At 42.7% G+C, this 15585-nt stretch overlaps 1 protein-coding gene across 1 annotated transcript; it reads right to left on the minus strand.

Annotated features, from left to right (window-relative positions):
* Positions 1-1282: 1282 nt before the first annotated feature.
* LOC119734331 (LIM/homeobox protein Lhx9-like) lies at positions 1283-12118 on the minus strand. The gene is made up of 3 exons (XM_038207774.1): positions 12082-12118; positions 3796-4001; positions 1283-3327 (listed from the first exon to the last, which is right to left on the minus strand). Exons 1-3 carry the CDS (start codon positions 12098-12100, stop codon positions 2860-2862), a joined length of 693 nt encoding a protein of 230 aa, XP_038063702.1. The 5' UTR covers positions 12101-12118; the 3' UTR covers positions 1283-2859.
* Positions 12119-15585: the final 3467 nt, after the last annotated feature.

Raw genomic sequence — 15585 nt, forward strand, 5'->3', positions numbered from 1 at the left:
CCCCCCCCAGAAATTGGGCATCTGGAGAATAGAACAGCCATAATCATGATTAGCCGGAAGAACATAAAGTCCCTTTTTCCCGCGACTATGTCCGTATTTTTCACCAAAACTGGGTTTTTTTTCGCGAGTGACTGTTTATTTTGACGTCTATAATGAGATTTACTTTATTTTCACCACACATCGCTTCACAGTTATCAATTGATCGCAAAAACATTTTTGGACACTGTAAGGAAGTTCCCGAGGCTTTTCTTATTCAACTTCATAACTGTGTTAAGTAATTTGTATAGTAAAATCCTTCACGTTGTGAAAAGGGCTGCATTTGGGATTGGAATCATTATTGATGATCAGTCAATCATTGTCAAGACCTCAGTTTAATGCTAATATCAAGGGCAAATGATTCCCAAACCACGTCAGCCTTTTTTCACAACATGTTGGATTTCACACATAAAACAGCACTGAAATTGATAAATGCAAGTAACTTGGTCACAGTGTCCAAAAACAATGTTGTGATCATTTGACCATTGTGCAGTGATGCGAGACTGAAATCACATGAAACTCATTGGGGTTGAAAGCAAGGCTTATAGGTGGATATCTGCACAACCAAAAGGTTTCAAAATTGACCTCGTGTTTTGCAGTTTTTTAAGGGGCCGTATCATAATTCCGAAGCCTTATAGGTCCAACGTCTCATAATTCCGACGCCTAATAAGTCCAACAATGGACAAACTCTGTTTCGGACTTATGATGCGTTGGAGCTATGAGGTGTCGGACTTAATATAACATCGGACATAAATTATGAGGCGGAATATTATTATGCCTCATAAGTCCGACGTCTCATAATTTCAGACTTACAAGGCGTCGGACCTATGAGCAGACCCCGTTTTTTAAAACAGTCAGCCGGACACTTTTGTGGTACATTCCGTATACTACACAACGGTGTTTGTGTTCAAAATGCCGCAACTTGAAAAGTACATATGATTTTTGTATAAAAGATATAAAAAAGCTCATTTAATAGGGCTTTCTTATCCTAGATTTTGAAAGTGATTCAGACAAAACTTCATTCAAAATAGGTCCTGCCATTTGGGATGCGTTTTTTACTCACCCTGTAATATTGATACCCGACACATCTCCTTAGATGATCGCAAAAGATATCCTCAGATTCCCTTTACGTACAATGGCCAACACCGTGCATAATTATATGAATATCTTGCTTCAAAAAATGTACGAAAACCCACAGATTGAGACTTACTATAAAAGAATGTACACACAGCGACTAATTTGGAACTATTCGTTATAACAGTTATTCTCTTTATTCTTTTGGTAAAGACAATTACATAAATATTCATTCCAACCGTACATTTTGACATTACTTATAAAGCAACAAGATTTAAGTCACAACTGTGCACAAACTAAGGCACATGTTGTCAAAAATCATACAAAACCAAGAAGTGCATGGATACAAAAATGCATATATGGACCATTCCCAACTCATGCGCCATGTTGGAATTATGCCCAAATATAACCATAGTCAGAAAATCACTCCAGTAAACTGTCACACTCGCACGTCAACAAAGTTTATTTAAATTAGGCCTATGTGTGAAAAACTGCCATTGGTGCACAAACACAAATATTAAAAGGGACGCTCAAATTGTAAATTGCTATAATTGACAAGTGAATTTACGTAATTATTAGCATCCAGAAAATGTGATAACATTAGAAGAAGTTCGACTGCCAAAATAAAAATGGTTTAATCTGTAGAAAATACCGACCTACATTATTATATTCTGTTTTGCATAAACATCGTTGCATTAAATCGTCCTTACCATACGCGCAATCATCAAACGTCCGACAAAAATGCCGAATACATTTATACATACAAAGATCAAAATTTACTGAAATGTTACCAATGGCAAGACCAAGTCCTGCACTCCAATCCATTTTTGTGATTCATGATCAAGGCACCTTGTAGAGATTTCCTTCAATGTCAAGAGAAGCTGTCTCGTTTTTGAAACATTTTCGAAATACCCATTACCTTATCAAGCAGGACGAGCAAACAATGGTTCGATGAACGCCCTCTCGTGTCAAAAACATGCCAGTTCAATAGGCGTACACAATTATAAATCCGGGAACAATACGGTGAATACGGTCATCTATTACGAGACAGATAAATTTTATTTTTTATTTACAAGACAACAGTTTAATTAAACAATATCTTTTGAAAGTTATTTACACGATATCCTGTACAAAAAAAACTGTGATATAAACCACAGAAAATATAACTTACAAGAAATGCGATTCGTTGTTCCTGAGGTGTCTTATAAAAAGACGAACATGATATAAAATCATAGTACCGATTTTGACGCGAATTAAATCGTATCTATGGGATTAGACGGAAATTCACTACGAGGGGATTATTCAAATGGTCTGGGTGTGGCTCATGGGACAAATAGGAGTTGTGTCCACCCCTTGAGAATTTGCAGGAATAGGCCGAGAGCTTTTCAAACAATCACAAACAATTCCAACTTTACAGTGGAATTCCAACCGATCATCCAAAGCTAGAGTATAATTTTACACTTTTCAAAGCTCTGAATTAAAGGGCACAATTACGACATAAAGGAGAACAAAAAGTGAACGTTCGCATGAAGATGGCCATGTATGTTTCTCAAATGTGTTACAACAGTAAACTATTACATTGTGATCCATTTTCAGTCTGTTTAGGAGCCTACAAAATCATGACTGCTGGCGGTAGAAAGCCCTGATTTAAATATAAAATTTAATAAAACCAAGACATTAGCTGCTTAATTGAACGTAGATAGACACAAACAAAATAAGTTATCAGAACAAGTTATCATAGCTTCAGGGTCAATTGAAAATGTCAACCAGATTTGTTTTCAGTACGCTGCCGTTGAGGGCGTTGGGAGAAGGCAGACAGTCCCCCGCTAAAGTGTGGTTAGGTGAGCAGGCTGGCATGGCCGATATGGTCAAGACGTCATCGGCCACGGCCGGGGACAGTTCCGAGGCATTCTTGAGTTCGCTGTAAGAGAGTCCCTCGGAGGTGTAGGAGCCAGCGCAGCTGCCGTCGTCCTCCACCGGGGAACCCATCATGATCGACCCTAGCTCGGACCCGCTGCTGGTGTCGCAGCCGCCATGGAGGCTGGGCACGCCGCCCGTGGTGGACGTGGGACTGCTCCGGCCGTTGGTGGAGGGTGAGGAGACGGAGTTGCCGTGGATCAGGTCGGCCTGGCCCGGCGGCGATCCCACTGACTTGTCGCCTTGCTCCTTCTTCAGCAGGCTCCGTCGGTACTTGGCGCGGGCGTTTTGAAACCAGACCTACAGGCATGAAGAAACAAGTAGCAACTTTGAAAGTTTCTTGATTTAGAGTCTGTACTGCACCATTAGGAATGAATTATGTTCCAGAACAATCTGCTTAGAACTTGTCTTGCTTAGCGAAAATTGCTCTGAAGCAGATACATCGGTGGCATTTTCACCTGATATTTATAGGCTAAAACTTGCTAAGCTATATGCTGGGCAGTTTCTTTTGTCTTTTGAGATGGCGGAAACAATACATGAATTTGGTTCGGCTAAATCTGCATAATCAAAAGAGTTTACCTACAGGCATGAAAAATCCCATCTTATCAAAAGAGTTTACCCAAACTATATAGTGCCCTCCTATTGTGTACACAATAATCGCATCAAGCCGCCGCCGTAGACGAAGCTGAAGCTTCGAAATCAAGAAGCTTTCTGTACCATCCAGAAATGGACAAGGAGGCCCTCTAGCGTCGAGAGTTTGCCACTCACCTGCAGCACCCGTTTGGTGAGCCCCGTTTTCTGAGCCAGCTGCTTGAGGTCCTTGGCATCCGGGTTGTGGTTCAGACTGAAGTACGTCTTCATCGTGCGCAGCTGGTGGTGCTTGAAGCTAGTGCGCATGCGCTTCGTCCTCTGCGATTGCTGGCTCACGTAGCCGTCCCCGTCCAATCCAAGATGGCCGTCCACGCTTCCCAGACCTAAGACACACAAAAGCGCAGAAATAAGAAAGACATCAATTGAAATTGAAGCATTTGGTTGCCAGCTTACAATATCGGACCCTGAATACAGTATCTCTTTTCGCCATAACTGACATGATGGTCAGTCATTGCAAACATGCTTCTTCTGTAAAAATACAAATAATGATTAATTGTTTTCACAAGCACATACTCTTTTACATGTTTCCTACCACAAGAGTGGCGTCAGGATACAATAGTTTTGATCTCAAAAGTCGAACTAAATAGGGTCAGGGGCACATTGTTGTGACAAGGGAGATGAAGAAGTTTAAAATACACTGGTGGCCCATGGTGCTCTTGAAACAGCCAGATTCATCATCACAGACCATGCAGCCTGACCATGTAATTCTCCACAGTTCTACATGCGCAGAAGCCCAAAATGTTGTAATTGTAACAAGCTACAAGCAGCAGGGTTCTCCTAGCAAAACTTGGAACCAATTTCTGTGCACCGACAGGCTCACGCACGAGCTCTTATATATTTATTTGTATTTATTATTTTGTTACTTTATTTATTTGCAGCTGGGGAAAACAGTCCAATTTCCGTTTTCACTTGGTTTCCCGTCGTTTCGCAGCATGTTTCCTTTTAGTCACGTTCAAGGCAAAAACGGTGGTTTTTATGAGCGCACAGAAGATCATAAAAGCGGATTTTGCACAGAACTGATTTATATCGTGCAGAAGAAAACTACATTGTACATTGTATTGATTAATATGTTTTACTGGGCCATCCTTAGCGGGTAATTCCCTCCAAAATTGAAGAAACTTTGTGGACTGCGGCGGACAGAAACAAATCCTCCATGCTGGGGCGCCGAGTCCAGAGCCTGCGTCACCTGCCTACAAAGGCCGGCCATTCATTGAAAAGGCAAAGTCAAACGGGACCCAAACAAGCGTACGCAATGTGTACTCGGCCCCTTTCACTTCCCCAAATCGGGCGTATAATTCCGCGTGTCGCCAACCCATGGCGTGACAAGAAGAAAAGGCCACGGGGAGAGACGTCCGGATCGCCCCGTCGAACCACCGCGCCGGCGCACGGTCAAAAATATCCGGCGTTGAGCTAACAATGACAAACGGACGGGACGATGGAGTTGTAAACACCAGGCGAGGAGGATTTCGGTTTGGCGTTTACCCGCAACAGTAAACAGTCCGAGTCCTAATGTCGTTGAACTCGACCCTGCTTTGTCCGGAGTAAAACAAGCGGACAATATTGGCGTATTCTTTGAAGTATTGTCGTTTTATACGACCGCTGAATTTGGTCTGAATTTTCTGCCGGGGTGTTTCGAGTTTTCCGTCTTTTCTTGGCGCGGACTTGGGACACGAAGGCACCTCTCTGATTCTCGCTCCGTTCATTGATCAAATGCATTGTTGAAACAGACTATCAGACTTAGAACGCGTATTATGCACAATGTTAAGTTAAACGGTAAGCGAATGGAGCCAATCAGGCGAGAGTAATTTGGAGGGTTACTGAACATCAGACCATGGACCTTTTACAGGGTCAAAGATACTAGCCTGTTTCACTCAAGATCGTTCAATTCTGAGTGTTTTCAAAACGGCTATATGGAGACTAATAAACGGATTTAAGCTCAAGAAAGTTTGGAATGAGTCTTTGAGTTTGAACAGTACTTTGTACATTTTAAGCATCACCACAGGAGTATATAGCTTCCGGTCTTTAATATTGGTATATTTGCAAAGTTTCATCATAATACACAAAGTTGTGAATTTGTGGTATAATCTTTGCGAACTTTTCTGTTTCTATAAAGTAATGCTTTGATACCCCCCCCCCCCCCCCCGGGCCAGCATGTTTCTTCTCTTCTTGTAACCTTCGATGATAGAATAGACAATCCTAACCGCACTGGCACCTCATCCACTCGAGATTTACCAACCGCTTGGACGAGTTTTGACGTCTTATTTCAAGCGGCAGGTCAAAATAGCCCACGGTGCCACTCCAGCGCCGACGACAGATCGAGGTGGTAACTGATGGACGATTAAGTCTGTGCTTGACTTTTTTTGGGGGGGAAGGGAAGAGTTACTTCTTTTTTTAAAGAAACGACAAGGCCACACTTCAGAACCAACATTCCATCAACAATGGCTCAATGCATCAACTGACACTCCACCTTCTCTGAAATACCCCCCCCCCCATCCAGCCAGTCCCCTCCCTCTCTTTCAATGGGGCACAGAACTCAAGGGGGCGCCGTTTTGGTGATGCAACCGTTAGCGGCGCTGTTCTGATGAAACAAACATGTCCTTGGGGGCGCTATTCCCAGCGGTAACATAACATTGGTGGCGCTGTTGCAAAGATAATCACAAAAGCTCTGTGACGAATGTTTCAATCCCAAACAATGCCAGTTTTGGGCCACCAAAGTTTATGATCTAAAGTTTGTGTACCGACATGACAATGTGTAATAAAGAACATATGCCTGTAGGAATGATTTACGGGGAAGGAGAAGCATAACAGATTGGCCTATTAATGTTTACGGCATGGCAATTTTAAATTGATTCCGACAACAAACACTGATAATTTGCTGCGCTCAGAATTCATACCCGCTGTTTCGGCATAACGAGCTCCAAGCTGGCTGGGTTGATGGAATTGTCATCTTGAACTAGTTGGAGCCAAGCTTCTGGAATTCATTTATCAGGGAAATGGAAAGACTTTTGTTATGTATTTTTTGTTTGGAGGAAATAAACACTAACTACGACCCACTGTCACAGAAGCAGTGTTTTTGGCAACGATACGATCCGGGCCGACGTTTCTGATTTGGACCGAAGGACGTCTCGTCTGTTCCGGTTTCTTTTCAGCGTCTTCAAGGAAAGAAACATCAAAATGCTTCCATGGTGCTCTCAGCTAATAAAAAACATCTTTGCAGGGGAAATCAGGAAAAGTCACCGACATGTTGATGTTGTGTTACGTGTCTGCTAACAATTTGTGCATTCCTTCATTTATAATTAGTGTTAATGCTGGTTTAGTACAGTTTATTCGGCCTGGCGTTTATTTTGAAAGTTTCTGACTTTTTTTTCAAAACTTGACGGATGTTTCATGTATGACAAATATAATCACGACGGTGTTTTAATTCAAACTTAACTTTAAAGAATATTTTGGGCCATTTGAAACTCGTTCTAGTAGCGGTGTTAATGTATGTTCAGCTGTTTGCATTCACATATTTTGATATGAAAACGTACATACACTTCCAATTCATGCAACAGCCGTTCGTCTTGTACAACAAATTCAAACCTGTTGTCTCAAAAAAAGGGCAAATTACAAGTATTCTGGAGAACTTTTGGAGGGTAGAGTGTAGAGGGGAAAGGTCCCACTTGTCGGAGCCGTGTTGCCGGTGCCGACGGCAGGCGCGCCGCGGCGGGGGCCCGGGACCCGGTGGTCCTTGACTGGTCAACTCTCATCGGTAGAAAAAGACTACGACAAGTTGTGGAGTCATTCTCTCAAGCGGGAGACGAATAATTTGTCGTCATACAGCAGCGCCCCGATACCTCATTTTCTTGCCCTTTGTGATGTTGCCTGACTGGTAAAATGTGTTTTGGATTTCTTAAAGAGCGGGAGTTGCTTGATGTTTAATGTACGTGACCACTTTTACTTTGCTTTTCTTTTTATGGACAAACGATTTGGGTCACTGCGGTTTTCATCCTCATTCGATTTGTCAAAGTGTCAAATGCCAAAATATCAAGAGCAAAATTGGGTCCTGTATACTCTGAAACAAAAAATGTGTAAACAAAGTTACTGAATGGGAGTTGACAGGCTGGATAACTCACGGTCACGATTTCTAGGTGTCATATTTATTACTATGACGTCGGCAAAATATACACAACTTTGTCCAATCAGAGCCACTGAATATGACGTCATTGTGTCAGCACCGCCCTTGATTGGACAGTTTTTCTTTTTTCAAGTTCAAAGTTTTAATTCAAGTTTCTTTTTCATTTTTGTTTTTTGAGATTTGACGTTCAGTGAAACAAAAGCTGGAAATGGATATAGCGTTAGTTTCATGTAAAACAAAAATACGAAATTTGAAGCGAAATTTGAAGGAAGTATGGATTGAAGACATATACGATTTGAAAAAAAAAAAGAATGAAGGTCATTATTCACTGACAATCGACAGAAATGGATTTGGCCAATTCTTAAGGGTGGTTTGTTAAATCTCTCTCGTCGTATCAATAAAAAAAAATTCTCTCTATTTATACCAACTGCAGGCAAGCCTAGCGTGTCATTGAGGGTAGGAGCCCGGGACTGCACGGTTTTGTGCCGGTGCGGTCGAGTGTCGCTGACTCGCTCCTGAGGTCAATGACACGGGAGTTCTCTCACCCCACGCTGGGCGGAGTTTCTCTTTCCAAATGCTCTCCTCCCTTTCAAATCTTTCTTTGGAACCAGCACGCGAAAGTAATATTGTAATACCATTTTTCCATCTTATTTTCCCAGGGTAAGTTCTCCGTTGTTATTTGGGTTTTGTTCACGGTCTGTGGGTGTCTACTCTTAATAGTAAAAAGAGAAGTTTTGCGAAATCGGGCTAGGGGAGTGCGTGCGAGTTTCGTACCTTTTCGTCTCTTTTTTTTTTTTAGGGGGGGGGGGAGATCACTCGACTGAAATTTAACTTGAATCATATTGAGCGGACTAATCTTATTATTAACGGGTAATGATTGTTCAAGTTTGTTCGTATGAGATACGCTGTGGGCTTAGGGGCCTATATGCATTTGCATTGTGTTCGCGCATGCATGCAGGGTAAAAAAAAATAATGAAAACAGATATTATTTAGAGGACAATAATTTTTTTGGAAATTTCTGGGGTGAGTGAACGGTCTGTCGTAAAATGTGGATGAAATATGACATGACTGGGACAAACTAAATACCAAGCAATTTTTGTTTGACAGCGAGATCTGTTTTTTAAGTATTGTTGAGTTCTGTCCTTAACCGACGTAGTTTTATTATATGCGCTGCATACTCACTGTTTTGAAGAAAACACTGATAATATGAAAGTTTCAAGAATCAAGCTAAATACTGCAAGAAACATAGGCCTATGTTCATGATTCAAATCGTTAAAAAATACACATTGTCTAAATTAAGTGGTCGTATAATCAATTGACGTCTCCAATCCGACAGTTTTATTGTCTGTACTAGAATCATACACGCCAATAATACGCCGCATAGTTAGCACCAACTCGCAGTTATGGTGGTCCTGAAATGTCATGCACGGTCGCAAAATAGTTTCAAGACATAACTTTTTTTATACGACGACGCGATTTGCGTTGTGACATTTGCATTACAACGTAATATTACAACATCATATTTTTCTCTTTAATGACGAATTTTGCTTTAACAGCATATGCAAAATGCAACGTATGAGATTAATTCTTACTATTGCATGTCCATTCAGGGCCACCCTACTGACATGACAAAAATGGTTCAAATTAAAACGATACTGTAAGTTGCACAATGGACTCGCATGCAGTAACACCAGTTACACAGAACACTAAAACACCATAGGGGCTCACACAGTGGAAAACCTGCAGTGTTTAATTGACACTGTGTGTAAAAGTATTGCCGAGTAGTGTTCTGTTTCAAGATACTAAACTTTGTCATCCTCCATACCAATGCGAGCTATTCGCATGGTAACAATGCATAGTGACATGCTGACACCGAAGCAAACACTTACTGTATACAAAACGATGACTAATTTGGGCGTGTCCAAGGGCAAGAAAAAAAGGAAGAAGATTAAACTACCAAAAATCCCAACATCGCTGCAACATCGCACGTGTTTTGCCCAAGCGGACGGACGTGACTTTGGCCAAGTTTCCGGGAGAGAGGGACAGCGTGTAGGAATTACTGGTCTTAAGCGTTCCGGCCGGGGGTCCAATAGGAACGAGCAGTGGATCCAATTACCAGAAATTTGGAAATACTCGACGGGTGTAAGGTTGCACTGATCGAAGGCACGATGTCGGTGTTATGTCGCATGATGATGTTGGACCAAGAGCTACATTAGATTATCGATGTAAAGCAGACTGTACTGTTTCAATTTCATGTATTTTTTTTGGACAGGAAGCCACATCCAAAAGTTAGCACAAAGTTTCTACCCGGAGTTTCCCGTTAGTGTCTAGATAAGCCTGAAGATAAATTTACCGATTACTCTCATATAGACAAATCCCTGTTTTGTTATGTGCATGTATATATGTATTTTTTTTTGGGGGGGGGGTTTAAAAAATGAAACGATTTTTTTTTTTACCTCCATGGAATACGTCATTGTATTCCGTTTGCTTCTTTCTATCAACACGCCTTTACCAATCTTAAATTGGGAAGTTTAAATGGCGACAAAAATGCCTCAAGGCCCAAGTTTTCATTAGGAATCTTCTCTTTATGCGTTTTCAACGAAGGAAAACTGCATTTAACCCACGTCTTTTATTTTAGGGCCTCGGCGTAGCGCCCGATTAAGAATAGAGTCCCATGCGCGAATGTAAAAGTGAATAAAGTTCGGTCAACAGGAGACGAGATTGGACACTACCAGCTGAAGTTTGATGTTCCATCGTCCAATCCACACGGAGACAAACTCTGTAACTAAATTAACCTCTCAACATAAATGGGTTAATCATATCTGACCAGCCGGGGACGGAGATCTGGGCCCTTCGCGAACGAAACTTGGTTTGATGGGTCCGTGAGAGGAGTAGATGCGACGGAAAGAATGACTCCAGGTGACTCTTTCATGAACTAAAGTTTGAATAATCTCTTCAACAAAAGAACGCTCGTTCTTCATGATTTAGAATTTTGAATAGCACACCCTAAAAAGAAAGGAACCGATTTAGTTCTTTTTTATTTGAATGAATACAAGAAATATTAAAAGAACTATGAAAAGGAAGAATGTCGAACATGTAAAGCGAATAATTGAATAGTCGTCGGTTTGATAACTTCTCGGTCAAGAATACATCCAATGGGAGCTCGGGCTTGAAAAAATAATACAATATCGACGAGCAGCGACCGCAGACGACAGAGAAGAAAAAAGAGCGGGCGGCAACCCGCTGCGTGGACAAATTGAGTAACAGCGAGAACCGAGACCGAGCCTTGAAAGACGAGCTCAACAGTCAGAGGGTCTGGTATGCAGAGAGATGGAAACGTAACACAAAACCACCGAGATCGGAGGTTTCTAGAACCGAGTGCGAAGTACGGGGCTAGGGCTTTCTGTAGACGGTTCTACCGGAGCCAGCGCCGGCACGGCACGCCACACCACGCCGCGGCGCGCCGGCATTGCCGCCATCTCAATCTTCATCAAAGATCGCTTTAAAATTTCGATCTGATACCTCAACTGATCAGGATAGGAAGAGACAAGTCTTACCAAAAAGAAGTACAACCGAGGGACAGGTCTTTAATTATGGTTCGGTAAACCGGTTGTTGTCCGGGAAAGCCGTGCCAGAGCACCGGGCCACCGACTGCCCGGGCCCCGCCGACCGCCCGCCGGGTGGAAAAAGAGACCCCTGAGGAATGATATCCACGGAAACAATTCGTCGTGTTTGGTTTGAGGGAGGGTTTACTTTCCAAACCCAGCATACTTGGCGGTGATATGATATATTTTGGCAAGAGAATCCGTAAAATGATTTAGCCTGAAGGTTTCTCTGTGACTGACGGGTATGCTTTTTTATTCACGGCAATATGGCATGCCACTGTCCTGAGCTCTGGCTCTGGAATTTAGAAAAAAACTAAGATATTGCAATTTTAAAGATAGTCACGGGGGGACTTTGCAATATTATCTGGGCTTCGAGTCTGCCCCTTACGATACTCAAAAATCCATCTAGCCCCCCTGGACATTTTCTCAAGGAATTTCTTCGTCGCTTCTTCAAAAATGGAATCATTTTGTTCAAAAGCAACTAAAAATGCTTAGGAAATACAAATTATGTTATAAAAATTAGGAGATTACCTGACACAAACAAAACACATTGGCCAACAATTTGAGTGTACTTATTTTTGTTAAGCAACCGTTTTCTGCGCTGAGCAAAGTGCTGTTCTTAACTACTGTGTGGCCGTTGTTTGGCCTATAAGAAGCGACTGCGTGGAGACGACGACTCACCCCGTATCGAAGGGTTCATGGTCCGGGAGCTATGAACCGAACAAGCTACTGTCACACCAGCCACAGGGAAGAGAAAATGCCTTCAGACGATCATGCCGTCGTGAATTGTGATATATCACGATTGTTTGACAAAGCAAAGGAGCTCACGTATTTTTTTTTAGAATGATAATGATGATGATGATGTTGGCGAAGACAGATTGGTACTTATGGCGGGTTTATTTCCAAAGTCGACGAAAACTTTGGAGGAGAGGAGACACTATAGAAAAGATGTGGGGACCAGATCTGCTCAGGAATTTGGGACGTGTGGTCCGATCGGAGAAATGATTTGTTTACAAGGAGTTCGAATAAATAAACCGGACAAGCTGGCAAAATGGTCGCACTGCATGTGTGGTATACAAGTAGTCTGAGTGCCTGCAATACAGATGGTTACACTGTGGAATTTCTATACTCGTAGAAAGATCGTCCATGCCGCTAAATAAACATTTTTTAGTATGGTCTTGGATAGATTGAAGTCCACAGTTTGGCAAGGTGTAAAAAATGGAAATGCGTGGAAACAAATTTAGAACAAGCTTTGATCATCGGTCATTTAGCACTTATACCATAAATTAGCCCTGAGGTATGAGAACACGCAATTTTATATACAAACCCCTTTGATTGCCTTAACTAATCACTCTAATTCTAAACTAAGTCATCTCCAGTGGCTAAAAAGGGACACCGCCAATATAGGTATAGAGCGCCAGTACTAGTAAGGCGTTCTGGAGACCGCAGGTCCAAATCCCACCTCAGTCATTTTCCTCAATCTTCTCTTTCTCTGAAAAAACCGTCACTTTTCCTTAATGGTTTATTTTAAAGTACACAAAAGACGATTCCTTATAACCGAGACCTTTAAGTTACAAAACTCACAAGTAAATGACCAGGGCCCAATTTCACGGCGCTGCTGAGCACAAACATTTGCTTAGCACAAAAAAGTCCGGCTTATAAAAGCAGGTTAGAGCCAAAACTCCATGTGATGTAAATTGCTCGTGATTAGTATCCAGCTGTTTGCTTAGCATGAAAATCACATGGAGTTTTGGCCGGTAAGCTGCTTTTATAAGCTAGACTCTTTTTGTGCTAAGCAATTTTTTTGTGCTTAGCAGTGCCGTGAAATTGGGCCCTGGCTCCTGCCGGTGATGTCCGTAATAGCACAAACCTTGCCTTATCTATAAAGAGACAATGACCGCGTGTAGGAGATTTATTTGACAACAGAGAGATGCATCACCTACAAATTGGACACCACAGATGTCGAGGCGAGAAACAAGACACAGAACACTCCTCCAAATTCGCAGCTATTTTTATGACCCCCTGATGTAATGTCACCGGCTCGCATATCACTTTGAAAGTTTGAAAATAAAATCGCACGCAACCAAACTGTTGTTCGGGCTTCATAAATAATATTTCATTGTTGACGTGTCCTGCTATGCACGCTATAGGCTAGCCCGCGCCCCCTTTTCTTCGTGTTGACCTCGTTCGACCCCTGACCTCGAGGTCAAAGCCAAAACCCCCATCGGAGTCCCAGACCTGACGGCACAAATGGAGAAAGCGAAAAAGAAACCGTTTTTTACGCGCCTTGATTTGTGTAAAGAAACACCGAACGAGATATGTCAACTGCTGGCCGCGACCCTTAGAAAATCCGTCATAATTTCAATGGACCATATATCAAACTGCTCGGGTGTGTCGTTCTCCTGGTTAATACGAACAACTCTCGCTATTCCCTCGAGATTCCGCGAGATTTCGCTCTGTGGGGAAGCCAGGAGGGACTGGTTGTTGGATAAATCTTCTACGGCCTGTCGAATTTGGCGGATTGCCCGCCGATATGGGAAATGCCCGCTTGTAAATTGGACAGAAAATTTGGGGAAAGGCAGCGACGACAGGGACGTTCAGGGCAAGCAGGGGGAAATTCCAGGGTTGTCAGCGAGCGTTCACCCCTGGACGAGCAGTGGTTCAGGGGTGGAGGAAAAAAGGGCCATCTTGAGAGAATGATAGAGGGTCTTGCTGAGGGAGAACATAAAAGGGGGAAACTGTTTGTGTAGACTAAGACATTTACAGAGAAAGATACCTGCTCACAGAAAGACAGATCGACAACGCAGACTACAGACAACCCATCAACCGACAGGTTGGATATCATTTAAGGCAAAAGCCTCTTCGACAAGTTGAAAGGTCGACAATAAGATCGACAGAAGGTGAAAACCACAATGTACTCAGCTGCCTAGCAACCCGATACAACAGCTAGAAAAAAAAACATCAGCAAAACCAAAACTTTCGGACATCACTCTAAAAAGTCCCGGGTCAAATTTGACCCGGAACCCGGATCATACTTGAACTCATACTTTACTGGATCAAAATCACACTTTTGTGGGTCAAAATAACATTTTTGGCCAAAATTTCCAGGTCAAAATTACCAGGAGAAGTGTGATTTTAGCCCGTAAAACAGTCATTTTCACCCGGAAATGTGTCAGGTCAAATTATGACCCGATTTTGGGTCAAATTTGAGCCGGGTCTTTTTAGAGTTTACAGCTCCCACACCCCACTATTCGATCCACGGACTTTCTATGTGGTATACCAAACCGAAGTTGTACTTGCAAGACTGGAGCTCTTTGGCGTCGTTCTGTGCGGGTCGTTACGGAAATACCAATTGGAGTGGGCGACGCTCGCCAAATGCAGTCTCTTTTCCAACTCAACGTCAACGGTGCAAAATAACAAGATGAGCAGGTAAACCATGTTTATCTGCAAACTAAATCGAAGGACTAAGTTCAGTCATGCACCTAACTCAACGACACTTTTGACTGGGATTGGAAACACCAACCAATGTTAACCACTGCAAATCGACAAATTACACAAGGTGAGAAACACAGTATCCATGCAGTGATGTCGCTGTACCTCCAGGCCCTTGGTGTTGGGCACAACAAAGAAATTAAAACAAAACAAGCTCGGTGAGATTGCCGACCGATGTCGGCTCAAATGAACTCGTCCACGTATTCAATCGAAGTCATAAAAATCTTTTATTTCCTCGTGGGGTGTGAACAATAATAAACGCACGTGCAGGGGCCATCATAGTTAGCGTATCGCTATCCATATCCCGGGGCCATCTATTCCATCAAACTAAGGGGGGGGGGACCGACGGGTAACCTGTCACCTTTGACACGACCCCTGGGGCCGCAAAAGGGGGCAGCGTCAACAAAAACGTGTACCCACTCCCGGGCCTCCTAGGGGTGTTTGTGACGGGGACAAGGGACCGGGGATTCCTCCCAACAAAACACAAAATATATATTGAGGTGAGTTTTAAGAGTTTGGACAATGTCGTCTGGGGATGTGTTCGATACGGAGGATAAGCAAGCGGTCAAAGTTTTAAATTATGTGGGCTGAAATTCGACAAACGTGGAGCACAATGCGTGTCTTTGATCATCAAGATTTGTTTCTTGGGGAGAGGAATTAGGTCTCGTTAGAATTCCAAGCTTCGCGTTTTGG

This window comes from Patiria miniata, unplaced genomic scaffold (genome assembly GCF_015706575.1).
Source record: "Patiria miniata isolate m_02_andy unplaced genomic scaffold, ASM1570657v1 HiC_scaffold_27, whole genome shotgun sequence".
NCBI classification, from domain to species: Eukaryota; Metazoa; Echinodermata; class Asteroidea; order Valvatida; family Asterinidae; genus Patiria; species Patiria miniata.

Coding starts and splice junctions, on each gene's coding strand:
- LOC119734331 (XM_038207774.1), bottom strand. Junction 3,328..3,795: donor TCACCAAACGGGTGCTGCAG/GTGAGTGGCAAA, acceptor TCATGCCTGTAG/GTCTGGTTTCAAAACGCCCG.